General features: G+C 36.3%; 1 protein-coding gene across 1 annotated transcript in view; it reads left to right on the top strand.

The window, feature by feature from the left end:
• DLC1 (DLC1 Rho GTPase activating protein) overlaps nucleotides 1–20,964 on the top strand; it is a 232,547-nt gene that overhangs the window by 80,354 nt on the left and 131,229 nt on the right. Inside the window, exon 5 of the mRNA XM_065836115.2 lies at nucleotides 20,420–20,453. Coding sequence (XP_065692187.2) covers nucleotides 20,420–20,453 — 34 coding nt within the window. The remainder of the gene's footprint in view (nucleotides 1–20,419; nucleotides 20,454–20,964) is intronic.

The raw sequence follows: 20,964 nt of genomic DNA, 5'->3' as shown, positions 1-20,964 counted from the left end.
CCTCAATGGCACAAAAAACATTGCCAAGAAAAAAGGAGCCCAAGGAGTTATATGTTCTCTTCCTTGTACTTCTAAGGAGGAAGAACTTGTAATTTCTGCCAAAGGCCTAAGTTCTGCTTTGAAAGCAAAATTCAGAGCAAAATTTTCAGAAGTCTAATTGACTTCATAGTGAAAGTCCTCTTTTGTAGGCAGCTTGGACATTTGGGAATCTTTGAAAGTGGGTGGTTCCTCTTATTTTCCTCTTTTTCTCTTCACGTTCCAAAGATACTTGCACTTTTCTGAAAACAACACACAGTACTACTACATTCCAAGTAGAGTTTTCTCAGTTATGGGCTGGCATTTGTGAACACACAGGATGCAGGTAATTTTTTTCCAAATAAAGTGTTGCCACAGAGAATCTCTGATAATGTTTCCCTGCCACACATGATATTTGTAGAAATATTTTCTTTTTTTCTTTTTTTGGTGAGTCCTTTGACACACCTATAGGAAAATGTTTAGCTGACAGATGAGATTATTTGCCAAAGGAATTTTGAATACTGAGAACATTTGAAGAGCAAGACCTTGAGTCACTGACACAGACCCGATCTTGTAACTTTATTCAGAATTTCACAATCCTTGCTAAACTGCAAGATAAGGGCCAAAGGCAACAAACCAGCAGGAGCCTACTCAGAATGTGCCAAAGTTCATAGAACGGTTGCTTCAGGCTGGAGTTTGTTGACCCTTAATCACTTGGGGTCATCAGCAGCTCTGCTGCAGGGCCCTGCAGAACGTGAGTCCCATCAGATCTCCCGCTGCTGCTGTCCAGGCTACCGGGCACAGTGAAAGCTGGGAGACGTGAATTCCAGGGCAGAATTTCATGGGTGTCTGCCCATCAGCGTGCACTGTTGGGCTACCATCCTTGTGTAACATGTGTGTTTTCTAATTCTAAACTTCCTTAATCTCTTGCAAATGCTGCAGGTGGAGTTAATCACAGCACAGGCAGAAGATTCCTTCCAGTTAGCATACCTTTTACACATTCTGTACTGTGTTTTGGCATTAACTGGTACTAGTGTAAGCACGTACTTACATAGTTTAAGTTTTAAATCATTTTTGGTTAAGTAACAGTGATAACCGCCAAGAAATGCCCTTTTCCTGTTAAGTCTCCTTTGACTATTAGCGTTACCTTCAATGACCGTATTGCAGTGAGTATGCTAGACTGCTCTGAAGTAGTAGTGCAAAAGATTGCTATAGGGAAATAAATGGCATTTCATGCCCTAATCTTGCAGCAAATTCAGCATGTAAACATGCACGGACAAAAACATGCTGCAATCTTGTGATCCATGATTTGTACCAAGCTACTAAGGAATATTAACTAATTTAACAATTATGCTATTCATGGTATAAAAAATCTTTAATGAGTATTTTTATGGGCTCTATTATTTGGGCAGCTTATGAGCTTTGACAGAAGTCATCTTCATTGCTATGGTAGAACTTTATAAAATATCTCATTCCTACAAGCTAAAGAAGCATTTGAGGATAGTCCATCCAGAACATAAAATACATGAAAGTGTTTTGAAAACTCTTCAGCTGTCTTCAAAAGCTCAAGACTTGTCAGTGTTTTTCATAATCCTCTTATATATGAAAGAGGCAAAAGAAAGAGGAGGCGTGAGGGCATATTGACCTCTGGAGCAGCTGTGTGCCACAGGGACTGAGTGTTTGGGAATGTTCAGAACTGGATGATCCTCTTTGAGAGGAAACTGGAAGTGGGGGGAAAAGGAAAGGATAATGACAGTTCATGTTTCACTACAAATGGAAAGATTAAAAAGACCATGAAGCAAATAATCTGGTCATTGCAATGACTTTTAGCAATATCAAATTAAAAAAAAGGAAATAAACATAGCATCGGAAAGAATCTATAAACACTACTATATTTTTTAAACAAGAATATTCTGGATCAAAAACTGATTCTAGATTCTGTATATGTTTAGGATGATGAGGTCCTAGATACTTTGGAAAAATACTCATGGGTAACACTCACAATTGCAGGTAAAGCTGAAATATGAGAGATCAGATTTCTTCATGTTTTTCCTTATAAAGACCCTCTCTACATACATCGTCAAAGCTATCTCATTGGCTGTTTCTGATGCTTTCTGTAGTGTACTCTTTTGCTGGGATATCTGAAAAAGTCTACTATCAGTCAGACCTCAGTGTTCCCAGACTACTTAAAACTTTATTTATATGATACAAATTATCATTTTCCTTGTACTCCCACATCAGTCTGCATGAGGATTCTTGCTTTATTCTGGGGACATTCCTTCTGGTGTATGGGTAATTCTTCTGCCCTGTTTGTACAGGATCTTGCGCAATGAAGTTGTGGTCCAAGTCTGTGGCCTTTGCATGCTTCAGTAATGCAAATAATGTTGTCACCACTTGAAAATAGGTTTGTGAGGTGTAAGCATGTCTGATCTTGATGAGTATGAAAGCAAAAATACTAGCAGGCTACCAATATCACCATTATTCTTATTTTTTAAATTGCTACAAATATGCTGTTTAATTTCAGGAACAGTCGTACTTCAGTAAGTTTTTAGCTAAAAGACCAAGGTCAGGCAGTTCACACTAGGAGACAAAAATACAGAATTATTACTGAGTAAAACATTTTCTCATTATCTTGTCTTCAAATAGCAGTGAGCTAGGGGCAGCGTTTGAAATGGACAGGGATGCTTTGGGAAAATAATAGTTCAGAGAAATCAATGATTGACTGTACTTAGTAAACTAGGATTGAAAATTCATTCTATACCAATAGAGAAAGATGTAAATAAACCAGTGGACAAGGCATCTGTTCTAATGTTTGTCATCCAGGAAGGAAAGCATACTGGGAGAAAAAAGCAAATCAGCAGGGTCAAAATCTCTGTGAAGGTAAAGATCAGAAGCAGGGAATGAAAAAATAGCAATGAAGATGCTGATTTGGGCTGTGTTAGGTAAAACATGAAGATGATGACTGATCATTTCCATCTGAAATGGTGGTTCTTGACTACCCCTACAAATGATGATGAAAACAGTTTCAGACAGCAAATATGAGTAATTTGTATTTTGAAATATAGAAATTGCATAGTAGAAGTATCATTCTAGGAACTAATGAAATACATAAATATGACAGGAAAGTATAAATGAAGAATTAAGTAGAAAGATTCTCTCCGAGCTATTAAGGAGTGTCATTTATCATTAATGTGTGTGAATAAATTATACTTTTATCTTCTTCTAAACCCACACGTCATTGTCATCTACTAAGAGATAATATTTAAGATTTAGGAAAAAAAAATGGCATATTTCTGCATTCCCTGCTCTTTTGGGGTCTGACAGTATTATTAACTGATCATACCCAAAGAAACACCATCAGTATCACCTGCCAAAACGAGAAGTGGACTCAGTTTTCCCAACCAGTAAATCACTATCCCCTGTGAACCCACATGGAGTACGAAACTTGTTTCATAAAATGCATGGGAAATTCTTTCCTAATTCCCATTGAGTTCTGTGTAGTCATCTGAATTTCCCACAGAAACAGTACGAGCTATTAAATCTCTCCTTACTGTTTTCACTGAAGCTTTAGTAGTTTAGCTTCTCAAACTAGTAATTATACTGTTATTATGTTTTTGTCTCTTGGGCTGTGTATGTACTAAGTTCTCACTGTTGCAAGCGTCAGTGCAGGTCAGCTGTGAAATTCGGCAGTGGAAGCTCTGGTGTTTACCAAGCATTTCCATTTCCACTGCTGTGTCAAACTGATCCCTGACTGTCAGATTCCAGATACTCTAGAACTGACTCTCACTGAGCTGGGCAAGTACTTTCCCAAACTGTGCAGTTGTCCTTCCATTAAAAGGCAGTGCATGAGGAAAATTACACCACGTCTTGGCTCAATCAGCTGTTCATGAAAACTGTTCTGATCACACTGTGTTAAAGAGCTGTGGTCTTCACCTACATTATTAATTCATCTAAAGAGAGAGACTAACGGATAATTTCATTCTCTTATTCCTGTTTTACTGCCTATTTTATTTTGGAGTAATTTTAAAATATTTTGGTTATTTCATTTATAGGTACTATGTAAGTTGTTAATCACAAAATCTGTGTGACACAGATTGTAAAATTACATGTAATAAAATATTAAGTTAGTTTGAGAAAATTATTTTCAAGCATTACAGTACTGAGTTGAATAACATACTTTGGTTAACATAAGCTGCACTACGTTAGAAGACAGTTTAAACAGAGGTTCGAGATTCTCTTTTACATGGCTTCTCCGACTAAACACTACAGGATAAATCGAAATTTTTATCCCCTTCTGATCTACTCTTGTTACTCGGAGAGGAGTGGAGGATAACAGCTGGCAACAGGACATAGGTTTTGTCTTACCACTGGATTTGTGAGCTAGGTGACAGAAGGCTCTTTGTGCATGATGCAGCTCAACTGTTCCACCTCTTTCTCCCATGACATAAAACATGACATGGGCATGACATGACCCTTATTTAAAGTAGTACATTCCACTGATTCCCAGGTACCAACTCTTTCATATTCTGTTTCGCATCAATTTGTAAAGCTGACAGGACAAGTAAGGCATCTAATGGAGGTGAGACTGAATCAACCAAAGCAACAGCAGTTGTCCTAACATTTGAAGTCAGAAAAGACCAGGGAAAAGGATAGTCAATAGTGATCTAGGACACAATTCAGTTTTTTCTGAAGTTGAGGTAGATTTCCCATTGATTTCTCTTAAGCTTTATTACAAAATGTTCTGTGGAAGAGCTGTAACAGTGTTCTAGGTTTTCATGAGACTGTGTTCAGTGATTACTCCTAGAAAAGTTCATTAATCCACGGGTAATTCAACTTAAATAAATACACATGAATTTGGGGTTAATCTTGTCACTTCAGGAGAAATGAATACTTTCATAGTATATCATATCTTCAGTTCCTACTAAGTACTTAGGAATCAGCCCAAAGGATAATAAGTGGTTTGATAACTGTATATAGGAATGTGGAAAAGATAGCTAAGAGTGGACGGCTTTTAAGTCCTGCCAGCAAAGGCATAAGAAGATTCATTTGCTACAGAATGCAATTGAAGTTCAACCTTGCAATAACATTCACTTTCATAGCAAAAGGGTAGTTAACTGTTGATACAGATTATTACAAAAGATCGCAGATTTGAACCCTTTTAAGTCTTTAAAACAAATGAAGTTAATGTCTGTGTAACAAGGTTGGATCCATCCTTTCTGCTTGCCTCTGGAAAGGTGTGATATGATTGCAGAGGTCTCTCTCATTCCAATAGTTCCCATGGATGATCATTTCTTTTCTAGATATGGGAAGATCAAAATTCTCCCTGAATAAGTATGCCTGCAACTATCTTGTTTTGGTTTTTCAGCAAAATAATAACTAAAATAAAACCTTAGCCTTCTTTTCATCACCTCTAGGCATCAGAACAGGATGATTATCCCTAGTTGACAAAGGACAAGCTGTATTTTTTTCTGGAACATTCATCACAAATGGAGATAGGATACAGAGCAGAGAGGACCAATAATGTTATGGAGATTCTCCTCTCCTATTTAGCACATGCTCTCAGTGTTAAACCAATCTTCAGGAGGACTCCCCATACATAAACGGCAGAAATATTGATTATTTTTCCCTTTTTCATAATGTTCTAAACAAAACATGCCTTTTTTATTTCTATCAGGGTTCTTTAAGTCAATTTACTAAATTAATTTACTGCTGAACCCTTATGATCTACATCCTGAATATTTTAGCCTCCTGAAGATTACTTATTTGAAACGCATGATAGATAACTGCCTATAAGACACAGAGATCAGACTAGCTGCTCTATTCTGCTTTGTTTCATGTGATTTCTGTGATATTGGATCCAGGCAGGTGGAAATGTTGAGCTGTCTTATTAAAAAAAAAAAAAAAAGTACAAAACTAGAAAAAGAAAACCTAGGAGGAGAGATCGTCACTGAAATTCTTTAATTCCTAGAATACTTAAGTATGTCAAACAAGTTGCAAAAGGAATAGGAATAACAGTGAGTAATAATTTTCAGTACTTTGTAATTAGTGATGGTCTTAACAGAATTTAACTGCTACCAGAACATTGAGATTTTTAACGGCAGCTGCAGCAGCATTTGAACAGCTTTATATGGGAGAACAGAGTTCTTGAAGACAGAGGTTGTCTGCAAGTGCACTTTATAGTAAAGTAGTACTAAAGGAATCTCTTGCAACATATTTTCCTTAGCCTCACCTTCCTGATAACTTACTTGTGCAATTTTCAGCATAGGAAAAAAAAAAAATCAGGAAACTTGCTGCAGTGTATTTGTTAGTATGGCGGGCTCATTCTTATGTATACACAGACAAGTTTTGGTTTTCTCTCAAACTAGATAAATGGATGCTTCTAGTGCCAGTGTTTCAGGACTGCACTAGGTTACTGTGAGTCAGTTAGGAATATTCAGATTTCATAAGACATATACCAATCAGGAGAGCGAGTGCAGAAATATGTGTATTTTCTTTGGTGTTTATTAAGCTGAAAGTCTGAATTTTTTAGTACTGTTCAAATGTAACTTTGAAGCTCTGTGCGCTTGTAAATGCTGTCCCATTCTCACAAGCATATATTGAATTTTCTCAGACCACTTGGAAACCAATTAAAATTTCTTATTACTGCTTATGGCAACACCATCTCCTTCTGCTGTCTTTATTTGTTTCCTCGATATCTGTGGAAAGTACTTCGAGACAATGTATCATGTATCTGCAGCATCTGTAAGTGTGTGCTTTAAGCCAACATATTTTCCCTGCTTGGATTTCGAGATTGAATTTATGCCTCTCTTTGATGCCTTCACAAGACATTCTTACATTTTGTAGTTCTATAAACCAAGCTCAGAACACATAGTAGGAGCTACTTCAGCTTCCACAAGTTCCCTGCATGGCAGCATCCCAATCCTTTGTTATTTTGGGATTCTAGTTTTCAAAGAATTTCATCTTTTCCTCAGGCTGACCATGGAGCTGCTCTTTTGTGTTCAGCTGTGTTTGCCATTATCTTCTCAACCATTTTGTCCTGCATCTAAAATATGCATCCAGACATCATTATGAACTCAGAACAAATTAGTCATGTCCTCATTCTAAAAACTCTAAGAGAAAAGGTGGTTTTGAACTAGATATCCGATCTGAAGATGTCAATTTTAATGGTTTGACAGCTTTGAATGGTGTTGGTCTAGCCAGTTTTCAACCCACCTCACTGCTCTTCTAGCTCATACTTTCTTAGCTTCCAAATGAGTCTGCTTTGGAAGACAGTGTATAAAGTCTTAATAAAGTTAAGGTATATTACATTCACTGCTCTCATCCACATAGCATCTTGGAAGGCAAATCACTTTGGTAAAGGGTGATTTGCTCTATGTAAATTAATGTTGATTACTTCTGATTGTCTTCCTGTCACTCATATCTTTGGAAATGGATATGAAAGCATACTCCATGATCTTTCCCTGGACTGGGGTGAGCTGACAAGCTTAGAGATCATTGCCTCTTTGCCTCTTTTGAAGGTGAGTGTAAGTCTTTCTCCAGCCATCAGGAACACTCCACAGTTGTCATGATTTTTCACAGATGTTCGTGAGCCCTGCAGTCACATCGGCCACCTCTTTCAGCATGCTTGGGTAGATTCATTTAGCCTCACCATTTGAGATACATGCAGATTCTCTAAATAGTTCCTAGCCTTTTGGGTCCCCACTTCTGGCTGTTCCTCTCTTTCTAGACTATGCTAAGCTCAGATGTCAGGGAGCAGGATTTGCCTATGAAAAGGGAATCAGAATGGTCTAGACTTTGACTAGACTAGAAGTACAAAATAATAGAAAAATGAGAATTAAAAAGGCAGACTAAAAAAATCTTGATCTAATTTGTCTGTAGGTTGGCTTATTTCTTTCTCTGCCTCTCCTTTGTACTGACTACTAAGAGTTTTTTTCTTTCAGCAGCTGCAAGGTGACGAGCACTCTCCACTGCTATCAGCATGTTTGTTCTTAAATTGAATCACAGGCAAATATAAAATAGAACTTCCATTCTATACTTCTGTCTTGAGAGATATAACAAGTTTTAGCAACTTGCTTCATAGACAAACTTCCTTTCTTATTGAGTTCAGCATGCAAACATTGAGTTTGGAAGTTCTAAAGTACATGGGTGGTCAAGGGTAATGCATCCTTTTATTCTTTCCAATGAAAAACAGGCACTGGTAGAAGGATTGGTACAGTGTTGTTGTTTTGTTTGTTGGCTGGGTGTTTCATTTTCACTAAGCCATATTTCTGCTTATGTTGCTGCCAAGACACAAGAAAGAAATAATTATTAAAAAAATCTGCCCTTCCTGTGGCAACTATGTAATTTAAATTTACATAGAAAACTAGGAACTAATGTGGGTGGATTTAAAATTGTATATTTATCCTAATGATATAATTATTTTAGTAAAATCTTTTATTGTATGAAGTACAGCTATTTTGTCAGTCTGTAGACTAGCAGAGTAGATTTCTATCTACTTTCAAAAAAACACCTACTGTTTTCATGTGGTGAAAAGGGATTTGTGGCTTTTTAGGGTTCTTTGCATCATCACTATTGGTCAGGAATATTTTTAAATACTTGAGAAACATTAGGTTTAGGAGAATTGAGTGTGGACATAAGATTCAGTCGAAAGTTTTTCTGCAGAAAAAGTTTCATACTTGTAATAGTTCTTCCTAGCTAAAATATAGAATAGTTCAAACTTTCCTTAGGGGACTGGTGTTAGTATGAAAGCCAAGAGTGTACTTGGACTCTCGTGTGCTATTTCCCTCTGGAAAGTTTTGAAACCTTAGAAACTGTGAACTGCATTTTTGAAATATGCCACACAAAGTTTGGAAAAGTTGGAACAATTCAGAAAGAAACAGTTCTATTATGATGTGATCCTGGGGAAATACAGAAAATGCTCAATATTTCACAGAACTGGACCCACTTACTACTCTCAGGATCTGCAGCACATCTCTCTGCAAGCCTGAGTGAGATTTTTGTGGGAATAAAATTGGAACACGGACATCAATGAAATACTTCTTTGTTTAGTGCCTGCAGAAACCAAAAATAAAAATTCAGAACAAAATAAATAAGGTGGTCCTGAAAGAAGTCCAATTTTAGAACCTCTGGAAAAGGAATGATCTTAAAAGGACTGTCTTCATCGTAAGTGTAGCAATATGTAAACGTTTTTATAGAAGTCCTATCTTTTAATAGTAGATTTGATTATCTTTTATGCACATCCATATATGTGCACACAGTACTGTGTCTTTAGCAAGGAAATGGACACAGCATAGACAGGAAGATTATGAGTCAGACAGCATCCATTTCAGCCTTTGCTAACTGGAGTAACTGGCAAAGTTTCTACTGACTTTAGGAGAATCATGCTCTATATCAGTAATGATTATTCTTCCTATGAATTAGAAATTTATCATCTATAGAAAATAATAATATTTGCAATTTATGTTAGACAAATGAAAAGCAATATTGAATATTTCAATTTTTTAAGTGTCCTATAAAAGGAGTTTATAAAATTAGGTTTTTCAGACAGAGTATATCCTTCACAAGCTATGGTTAGCTGTTGTTTGCATAGAAAACTATTATATCTGTTAATTAAAACTAAAAGCAAAGTGAGATTTTTATGATGTAAGGAGCTCTTACTGCTTTAGCACCCACTGATTCTAACAATACAAATCTTAGTAAAAAATGGACTAGAATATAGAACTTTTTTCAGAAAACATTTTTATATCAGAATGCAAGCTACAGAAATTCATAGTATGGTAGATGATTTGCAGCAGAAAACAAACAAAACAAACAAACACCTTAATAATTGTAATTAAAAAATGTGTATATGTTCAAAGGTTAGGATTAATTGATTTGTTATGTGTTAATCTGGCAATATACAGCACTTTAAGATATGATGCATATGGAAATCTATCACAGAACCATCAGAATACTTCACAAAATTGTTTTTCAATGCATTTGAAAGTTCCCAAACATCCCATTAAATCATAAAGCATTAATATTTACATTTTAAATATGAGAAAAATGAGTTGTTTCATAGATTCATAGAATGATTTGGGTTTGAAGAGACCCTAAAGATATCTAGTTCCAACCTCCCTGTCATAGGTAGGAACACCTTCTGTTAAATCTGCTCTCTTTCAGTTTAAAGCTATTACCTCTTCTCCTATCACTACATGTCCTTGTAAAAAGCCCCTCTCCAGCTTTCTTCTAAGTCCCCTTTAGATATTGGAAGGCTGCTATAAGGTGTCCCCAAAGCCTTCTCTTCTCCAGGCTGAACAAATCCTACTCTTTCAGCCTATTCCAGCCCTCTGACCATCTTGGTGGCCCTCCTCTGGACCATCTCCAACAGTTTCATGTCCTCCTTATGTTGGGGGCCCTAGACCTGAATGCAGTACTACAGGTGGTGTCTCATGAGAGTGGAGTAGAGAGAATCACCTCCCTTGACCTGCTGGTCACTCTTCTTTTGATGCAGCCCAGGATACAGTTGGCTTTCTGAGCTGCAAGCACACATTGCTGGGTCATGTTGAGCTTCTTATCAACCAACATCTCCAAGTCCTTCTCAGTGTTGCTCTCAATCCATTCTCCACCTAGCCTTTACTTATGGCTGGGATTGTCACGACCTATGTGCAGGACCTTGCACTTGGTTTTGTTGAACTTCATGAGGTACACACAGGCCCACTTTTCAAGCCTGCCAAGGTCCCTCTGGATGGCATCCCTTCCCTCCAGCATGTGGACCGCACCACACAGCTTGATGTCATCAGCAAACTTGCTGAGGGTGTCCATGTCACTGACAAAGATGTTAAACAGCGCTGGTCCCAATATTGAACCCTGAGGAATGCCACTCATTTGTAACATTTGTAACTGGCACAAAGATTTTCCAACTAGTATTCTTGTTCTAATGTCAGACCATGACTATCCCCAGAGGTCTTGCTCTAGGGAAATTAATAGCTAGCCTGTCATATTAACCGTGCACTGAGATCATCATGACTTTAACCTGCAGCATTTATGGCTGAGCCTTAAACTGGCCAATGGAACCCAGCATCCCTTGCAGTCAATTGCAAAACACCCCTCCCTCCCCCCAGGCTTTTAAAATATGTCAGCAGCATGAGAAAAATTTCACAGATGTATGAGTACTTCTATTGGTTGTTGGATTATTATGACATCAGGGATCCTAGTTTGACAGATAGTACCTGAGAATAAAATGGTATTTTTGCATAGGGGCAGAAGACATGTAGTGTGTGTGTTATCTATGCTGGTGTCTGTCCATATAGGTATATAGTACGAAATGTTAGCTCAGACTTTACTGAATTAAGCAAAGTGTTGCCAGTCCCTGAAGAAATGGAATAGGAATTGGTCATATCACAAACGTGGAGTAGTACTCTTACTTGTAATACTTCTAGATGAGGAAACTATATGGCAAATGAAATGTGTATTTCTCTGGCTTGTTAACTGCACCACAGGAACCAAACTTTTGGTTATACAAGCAAAGCAAACTCAGTTTGACCAGAATTTAGATATTAAAGTAGAAATTGTTATAGTTTGGGTTAGGTTTCGTTGGTATTTGTTTGTTTGTTTGTTGTTTGTCTGATTTGCTTTGTGTGTTTGTTGGGGAGGTGTTTTTTTTTTTACTCAAACAAAAAAGGGGTATTTAGTAACAAGCACTTTAGCATAAAACAGCTGTGCAGATGAATGTTTTGTTTTCCGAAGAGGTTTTTCAAGGGCTTCGGGTATTTTTTAGAACTTTCATTGTTGTATTTGGATTAAAAAAACTGCTTTGCATCATTTCCTTAGGTCCTTTTAAGAGACAAAGCTCCTGTTTCTTTTCCCAGGGATAAAGCAGCTTCTCATCTTGTTACATATTTTTATTTCTTTTTTCCATCTTTTGGAAAAAAGAGAGTTGTTTTCCTACAAGCAATATCTTTCCTACTTTAAAAAAAAAAAAATATATATATATATTCTCTTGAACGAAACAGAAGTTCTTTAATTAACTAAAAAGCAAGTTTTCTTACTTTTTCACCCAAAAGATGTAGTTTTGTTTTACTGCCTTTATCTGTCACTCATAAACTTGACAAGTGCTTGAAGGTCAGCACACTAGGTATACAGAGAGCACTCAAAAGAACTAATTTCATTTCAGCTCTCTTTCTCTCAGATAACCAAGAGAAATACCGGCTTAGTAAGGTCACAGCAGTGGTGTTTGGTGAATTTTAAGCTCACACTTGCTATGCCTATATGTTGGAGCACGAACAAACCAAGATTTCCAAGACTATGGTCACCTCTGCTACCTTCCAAAGTTAGATGCACTTCTTTTCCACAACAAAACACCCCACAGACACTCCAAAACCTATCACTGTTTCTATCTGGCACGCTACTCGTCTTCTCTCTCCATCATCTCATTATTAGAATTGCTATTACATGACTCTTCAGCTTACTGAGCAAAGAAGTATGATGTTCTGCAGAAAGAGTTTCATTATAATATATGTAGCCTTTGTAGTAATTTATTCTTTTATGCTTGGATAAACCTCAAGGTCAAGAGCCTCCCTGAGGATCTGCTTTTGATCCTTTCCCACCTGGTCCAACAAATGTAATATCACAGTGACTGAATTCACATGAGACTGTGAGGATAAGGATTTGTGCCAAAACATACATACTAGGTTTTTAAAAGTAGTTTCTTGGGGTTTGCTTATTTATTTATTTAGAGAGAGATAACTCTGAACAGTTGTAGCAGCCTGCTGCTGCTAACAATGGGAAGAGTAGCCGGCTGGGGTTACCTGCAGAGATTGAAGAGAGCAAACTTCCACAAGATCAGAGTGTCAGCAGGTGTAAAGAGTTGCTGCAATGCTTTACACCTGATTTTCTTTTTCAGAACGTAAAGCTGAACATGATGAGATCTTCCTTGACCAGCATAAATGCCAATCCTTCCTATATAGTATTCAAGATACCCAAATATTATTTTATTGCTACTAACCTCAGTGAGATCTGAATCCAGGACACTAACACTAGTGGAATTCAAAAATGTAGGCAGCAATCAACCATTGGATTTGGGCTGACCTCACAGAAAGATCACTAGAATCAGATTGCTCATTTACATACCTGATGATTTATGTTGCTGGCCTTTTCTCAGCTCACACAGCTTCTGCCTTTCAGTAGACTCTAGCATATGCAGCAATGAGATGAACTTCTCAATTTTAATGTTTGAACCCATCCAAATTAGTAAGTGTGACTTGTTTTTCTTAGGATGGAGGGCAATGGGCTCCTTTGTTTTCTCTGAGGTGGCTAGGGAAAGACAGGAATGATAGGATTTTGTTGTTTTTAATTTCCTCTTTTACTCTGTGAATACATGCTCAAAGGAATTAGGTAGCTTAGAGTCATCATTTAACAAATTTTACTTTCTATCATCACATAATTTGAATATTTTTTTCTTTACATGGACTTAGTATAAGTTTGTAAGTTTTACATATAAGGAGACTAGAAAAGACTGAAATTACCTGGGATTCTTGTCAGCCATGTAGAAGCTTTGCCCAGATTTAAGAGCTTTAAGGAAAAAATCACATTTGTAGATATTACATGATGTTGAAACAAATAGAAAACATGAGACTTTAATTATCTTTTACTGCTGCCGTATAGAGCTGGGTGCCCCCTGATTCTCAAGTAGCTCTGCTTTGCTAATGTTCTAGGGTTTATTGATGTGTTTGTTATTGTAAAAGGTTTTATAAGATAAATGTTAGCTAAACAAATTACTTCTGAGCTTGGGAAAAAGTTCTCTATGTGTAAATGAACTCTAATAGGACCACTGGTGATTGATGAAAAGCATGAGCTCTCTTGAGGCTGCTCTAGTTCTAGAGGTAGTATGTCACATCTCAGCTTTGGTGTTAACATTTGAGTTATTTTTTCTTTAGGGAAAGCATACATCTGTTTGGTGAAACTGGAGGAAATACAGGTTTTGTTATTACCAAAAGCTATTTAAATGTTCCTTAACATTAAACTAAAATTTAACTGACCCCTCTTGCAAGTACTGTATGTCCACCCCAGTAATTAGAAAGCAGTTCAAACAGAAACAGAGTTCCATATCTGGTGAACTTCTGGGAAGTATCAAGAATAAGCTTATTTTACAAGACTTTTTTATTCCAAGTCTTGATATGCAAATAAGCCAAGGTCCAACAATTACTAATTTGAAAAAAAAAAAAAAAATCATTATTACATTTCACAGAATGTGCGATGGTAAGTCTCAGGGTATTTAGGAACTTGCAGCTGCTGCTCTGAAGACTTTAACATTCCTATAGAGAAAGGACTTAATTCTATATTATGGCCAAATTCTACTTAATGGTCTGGACAAGCTGCAGACTGGCTCATCTTATCTGTCACATAAACCAGCTGTATGTGTTTCTGGCAGATTTCAGAGCACTGAGAGCATACCCTGATCTATGGAAACTCTATAATAGCAAACAGGGCACAAGACAGTTATCCTGCATCTTTGTTTTGCACTTCCAGTCCAGCAAGAGCCACACTCTGCCAGCTGAATGACAAAGAGCAGGAAGTGACCAGACCACCCCAAGCGCAGGCTCTTGGCAAGTGCCTCCTGGAAGGAGAACAGCCAGCCGTCCAGCACTAACTAGAAGGGGTCTCTGTGCATGACCTCAGTGGCATAACGAGGCTCAAGCAAAATGAAATATCTAGTCAGAAAACAAAGTAGTTGGAGAGAGGCATACAGGTGACTGGAGGAGAACATATGCAGGCAAGCATACAGATTTGTACTTCTGCTAGAACTAAATCACAGAATCCATAGCATTCTCAAAAACTTAGACAGAGACCTCTGAATGTGACATTAATTCTTTTTAAAAATTGAGTTAATTGATGCGGCTTTATCATTGGGTGGGTTTTAATTGCCTTCTGCTCTACTTTAGTAATTGCAATCTTTAGTAAAAAGAAAGATGCCAAAGAAGAAAGACCTTGCTAAATTCTCCTTCTAAAGCTGATCTGCCCTAAAAGTTGATGGATTTATTTTTCTCTTTCCTTACCTAGTTGGGGGGGCGGGGGGGGGGAAAGAGGGGAGAACCAAAAGATTAGTCTGCTTAAAATTAATTAGTTTTTTCAGAAGGATTTTCTACATGTCTATTCTCTTAATCTGATTCATAACAATACAGGCTTCATTTTTATAATAATCAGCATTTTCTGGTAGAGATATGAATTACATATTTTTTTGTAATGGGAATATAAGTAGATGAAATTCCCAGTTATGGACTGTGGTATTTCCCTAATTTCAAACCATCTGAGTGACTCTGGATGTTTTTCTTCCATAAAATAATCCAATTAAATTCAACTGCTACTTATCCAAATTAAGAAAACTGGAGCATACCTTCTCAGTAAAATAAAACATCTGTTTAAGGACTCCAGATGATGCAGAATGTACACTGTTTGAGAAATTAGATAACGCTTAAAAGTTGTTTGCTATCTGAGTGATATTGACTTCAGTTTTCAGGTACAAGATTGCCCCTTGTTTACTAGACTAGAGAGTTCTCTGTCATTTGGTTCATTAGTCCTCCCTTGGTAACTGTATATTGTGTTGATACTACCTCCTTTCTCTCTTATCATAAGCTCAGTAACTCACTCTTCTTTAGAGGATTTTAGATTTCTGTGTGTTTTAATCATTTGAATAGAAAGAAGACAACAGAGATATATTTTGATCTACATAGATTTTTTTTTCCTGGCCTTAAAGTCAATGATCCTATTTAAAAACTAAAACAATATGCATTTTTATGTTTGCAAGCTCTGGAGGTTAGTCTTATTTCTGCTCTTAATGTGATGTAAAGCTTCCAGTGTTTTAGAATAGCAATACGGTTTGGTCTTGAAGCAAATCACTTCAGCAAAACCCACAATTCTTACTAAAACTCTTTTGCATAAAAGAAGCATCCACAAAGGTGAGAATTTAGGCCATGATTTTTCATGGCAGGAATAAAGAGTGATTACCATAAAAGCACTCGCAAAAATAAGGAGAAGGATTTATAAGAGCTTGAGCTCAGCAAGTTTTACCTGTTCATAATTATCATGAAGGCTAGATTTTCCTTTTCCAGTCAGATCCCAGTATGCTAATATTTGTCCCAGAATTTTATTTTCACACTGCAGTAGATATTATCTCCACAGTCAAAATTCTAGAAAAATGTTTGCAAGTCAAGATGTATCAGATCATATGCAAGGAAATATTTCAGCATGTCTATTCATATACACAGTTGAAAAAACGGCTGGATAGCTGACAGCCTTCTATGATGGAAGGGCTTTGTAAAATGTCCATCACAGTTGGATGGCAATATTGAAAATGTGATTCTCGTAATGCCAATGTACTTGATCTTCTGTAATTAAAATAAATAAATAAATAAATAGATAAACGAATAAATAAATAAATGAATAAATAACAAGAATTACCCACAACAGTAGAAGTATTATTCTAGGGAAAAAGTGTGGATTTAATGACTGTAACATAAAGATGCTGTATGTCATTTGCAAAATTGAAATATATCCTCACTACAATTGATTTATCAGATACTACAAAAATAAACAGATGTCACTAGATCCTTATGTCAGAAATAATATGTGACATGCTTCTCTACTGTAACTTTGCTGGTTAGTAGAAAACTTTGCCATCTACTGTAGCCCTTTGCAGACAAGTCAGTCATGATAGTCCTGTTCATGTTTTGTGAGTGCAAGGGAACAAAAAAAAAGCAATTTTAGTTCTATTCACAATGGCTTGGTCTACGGGTTTGGAATCAATATAAATAAATAAATAAACATAGCTTTGCATTACAGTTAAGGGGGAGACAAGCTGTGTCCAGGTCAGCCTGGATGTGCCTCAGCTTTTCACAATGGCGGTCTTGCAGCTCAGTGTCTTCTCACAGCTGCTACCAAATGTGTTCTGTCTTCTTTGCAGGTAATGCTCCCTCTTTCCACCACCAAGACACTGCACACATCTCTTGGATATGCTGCTTCTAATCTGGAAAGCTATAGTGCTAATTTTTTAGTCCAACTCAGAGCTGAAATATATGAATTTTGACTCAGTAATAGAAGGAAGCTAATTTGGGGAGTGAGAAGGGATTCTTTTTTCATGGTGAAGAACTGCACATGCCCAAAATGAACGGTTGCTGTTTGAAATTATGGGCTCTTTTTTTTTTACATATTTACTTCTCTTTCCCATTAAAATATTCTTAAAAGCTCAGGGGAAAAAAATAGATATTTTGACTTTGATCAAACAAAACCTTTCATTTATGCAAAAAATTTAAGTTTTGATTTACCAGAATTTTCCACTAATTTTTTTTTTTCTCACTGGAAGACAGTTTTTCCACCTTACTTCTAATGAAATTCAAATGAAGTGGTTATTTATCCCAGTATTACTTTACAGTCATATTTGCAGATATATTTTTACAAGGAATCAGTTGCAACACAGAAAGGATGTATACAAAAATTTTCAATATGACATTTCAAGTAAGATGTTCTTTGAGGTTTTTTGGTAGGTAGGCTTTCTCTCTCACTTTCTGTATCTCTCTCTTTTCTCTCTCTTTTTCTTTCTTCTCTTTCTTCTGTTCAGAGCACATAGTATTTAAAATATAGAGGGGAGCCTGACTTTGGGGGAGTGTTTGTTGAAATCTGTGAGGGGGGTGAAAAATGGCATGAGCCTGCTTTTTTTAACACATATGAGACCTGATCGTGTCCAGTTCTTTAGTTCTGTGAGGACAGTGAGAGAAAAAAAAAAAAAAAAAAGTGAAGTTACAGTGAACCCATCTGGTTAAGCAGGAAAATCCAGTCTAATTGCTCCATTGCCAGAAACGTTAAATCACTTCCTGGGAATGCAATTCATTTGGAACATATGGAACTCGTTGGAAGAAGGTCTCCAGAGAATTCAAAACTGTAGTTGAGATGAGAGTATTTCTCATAAGTAACAATCATGTTTTCCCACTGGCCAGCATGTAAGCAGTACGTGTAGCTGTATTAACAAAAAAATAAACCAATAGTAGGACTGTCTGAGATCTTGCTGAAGAAGATTCACTCGTGGTTTACTTTAAATTTTCAAGAAATCCTATGTTCAATTAGGACTTCTTTTTTACCTCAGCTTTTAAGTAGCAATAGAACATTCTGACAACATTTTTAGATCATTTTACATCTTGATTCAGCAAAATTACACTCTGTTTAGAAAAAAAGACATTTTAAAGTGTCATCCAGTATGTCTTTGTACTTTTGTGGGTAAAGAGCATAGTTTTCTGGGATGTTTTTTGGTTTGTTTCTGTTTGTTTGTTTTAATCAGGGACTTTACATTTATTATATGCTTTAATAAAATACGAAGATTTACATTTTTTCTTTAAACCAAGCAAATCTAAACCTTAGACTAAAAATGTGATATATGTATTTGAGTTCTTCTCAAATTGTAAAGCATTAATGAGTAAGAAAACCTCATAACTGTTATGACGGATTCATAATTTGTAAGTATGTTATAGTGCCATGTACTGAATCAAACATTCATTCTTTACAATGAGAAGAATAATTATATTCTTTGGAAAAAAAATGCTTCCTATTCTGTTTCAAAGAAAATATTTTACTTTGATTAATTTGATGTTACTATAAGAACTTTTTTAGAGATAGTTTTCTCTTTTTTTTTTTTTTACTTGAATTCACGTGACTTTGAGAAAATATTTGGTTCTTTGAAAATAATATACTTTCTTCTTGTGCCGTTAATCAGTAAGACCAAATCAGTTATTCTAATTTTAAAAGCACATAAGGGAAATGGAACCATGTTTTTTTGAAAAAACAGGCTAAGTCTGATATCAGGAAGAAGAGTGAGGCAATAAAAAGAAATCTCTGTATTTACATAATGTACTACAGAGGACATGAAGTAGTGAAAAATGATGGTGACAGGTAGTCATCTCTGTATGAGGTCCTTCTCCTAATTACTCTAGAAAAACGTATATACTTTGTGGTGCTATAATTTTGAATGTATTTCTTTATCTGAAGCATTTCTTTACCTAGTAGCATTTTTCTCCAGGCACACAACTTGATTTTAGAACTCTTACTTTTGGTAGATTGTATAATCCATGTTGGTCTCTCTAGCATCCATCCTAATGAATTGCTGCAAGGTTGCTGTAGGAACATAGGAAGTACATTGATCTGCAAACCTCACTCTGGCTTTAAATTGTCTGGAGCTTATAGTGCTTTTTCATCCTGTTTAACAGAAGTACTAATTTTGTGACTTGTGCATCTGTCCTGAGGCCTTATGGCTCTTTTTGTTTCCAGCTACATCTTTTTACCTGGGTTAAACACGCTAAACAACAAACTTTAGGATTAGCATCTAACATATATTGTCTAAGACATTTTCTATTTGAAATTTTGTACAAAATATCATCCAGGAAATGCTATAAAATGTTATTTTATCAAGCAGGACAAATCAAATCCTGAAATTAGATTTTCAAAGTCTTTTTCAGGAATGCTATACCAAGTCTGAAACTGTTCTGTGGTTTCTGTTTATTGCTTCCCTCTTTCTGTGAAATTTGCAGCAGGAAAATCTGCTGAAGAAAAGCTAAACTGACCGGAGTGAAAAGGATGTAAAATTGATACCTTAACTCGCATGGCAGTTCTTCATACTTTGCATACTCAATCCAGTTTCTCATTCAGCCTTTATTACGTTTATCAACCTGCACAGTCTTTAATTCTGTTTATAGGTGTACCGCATAAACTCCATTCTGCTATTCATTCAATCTATAACCTACTTATTTTAGGAAAAATACATTCAGAAAGTTCTTTCGCTTACTCTGAAAGAAAAGCATAATATGAAAGACTTTTACATCTCTTGCAAAAACCCCACAATTTTCCAAGTCTATAAAACAATTACAGTCGATATGAAAACACCTCTATTACTTGTCTCTGAAAAATTGGTATGTTAGAGAACAACATACATTTGAGCCTGACTCCTAACTATATGGAGTCAGTCGCAGAGCTCTACTTGAGGTCTGCAGAAGAAAGATTTGGCATTTTAGTCTCATCTTCAGCCACACAGTTTTTGTCTGCACTCCTTCAGAGTTATTTAGTGATTTCCCAATGGAATTTTGTGGGCATGTATTCTAGGATGACTATTTCAAAATGCAATCATTGGAATATTTTTTAACTCCATCTCCTCCCTCTTCTCCTAGTTTGTTTGTTTGTTTGTTTTTCAACAGTAATTGATTTCATAATAGACTACAAGCCACTCAAATGGGAACTGTATGCTTCTCTCCAGAGTGCTTAACACAGTGAGAACTCAGGTCTTTCCCAGACCTTCTGGACACTTGTGAAATCTACCTTAAGATTTTATAATGTTTCCCTAATATTCTTAATTTTTTAACAGTGGTATTTTTTTTTTTTTTTCTTTCAGGCTATGCCAGTTATTTCAGAGAAGGAGAAGGCTGGTGAGTAAATATTTACTTGTTTTCTCATTTGCTTGTCTTGTGGAATACAGTGTTACTTAACTAAATGACAAAAGATGGGCTTCAGCTGTGGAGTTTTGAATGTGCAGGGTTACAGACCTGACCAATGTCTGTGTAAAGTTGATTAATTGTTTTCTGAATACGATATTTTCTCTTTCTGAGGAGGAGTCCAGCTTTCTGTCTAGTACTAAGGTGTTTGAATCTATCCTAGAAAGGACTCAGCTGAATTTCAGCTGTGCCTTACATGTCAGGCTTCCTCCATATACTAACTTGTTATTTCATGTTAAAATCTATTGTGATTTATTTGATGTCTCAGTTAACAAACATGGATGCCAATGTGTTTGTTCAAGTCAGAGGAATTTGATGACTTAGTGTGAACTTCACTGTCTGTCTTTAAGTATGGTAGGAAACTTCATTTATCTGGAGTATTTCACTGAGGATAATTTTTATTTTAGCTAAGTACTTCCAGGATATTGAAAGGTTATTTTTCTGT

This window comes from Patagioenas fasciata, chromosome 4 (assembly GCF_037038585.1).
Source record: "Patagioenas fasciata isolate bPatFas1 chromosome 4, bPatFas1.hap1, whole genome shotgun sequence".
NCBI lineage: Eukaryota > Metazoa > Chordata > Aves > Columbiformes > Columbidae > Patagioenas > Patagioenas fasciata.
Note: the sequence above shows the minus strand (reverse complement) of the source record. Positions and strands in the feature narration are given on the sequence as shown.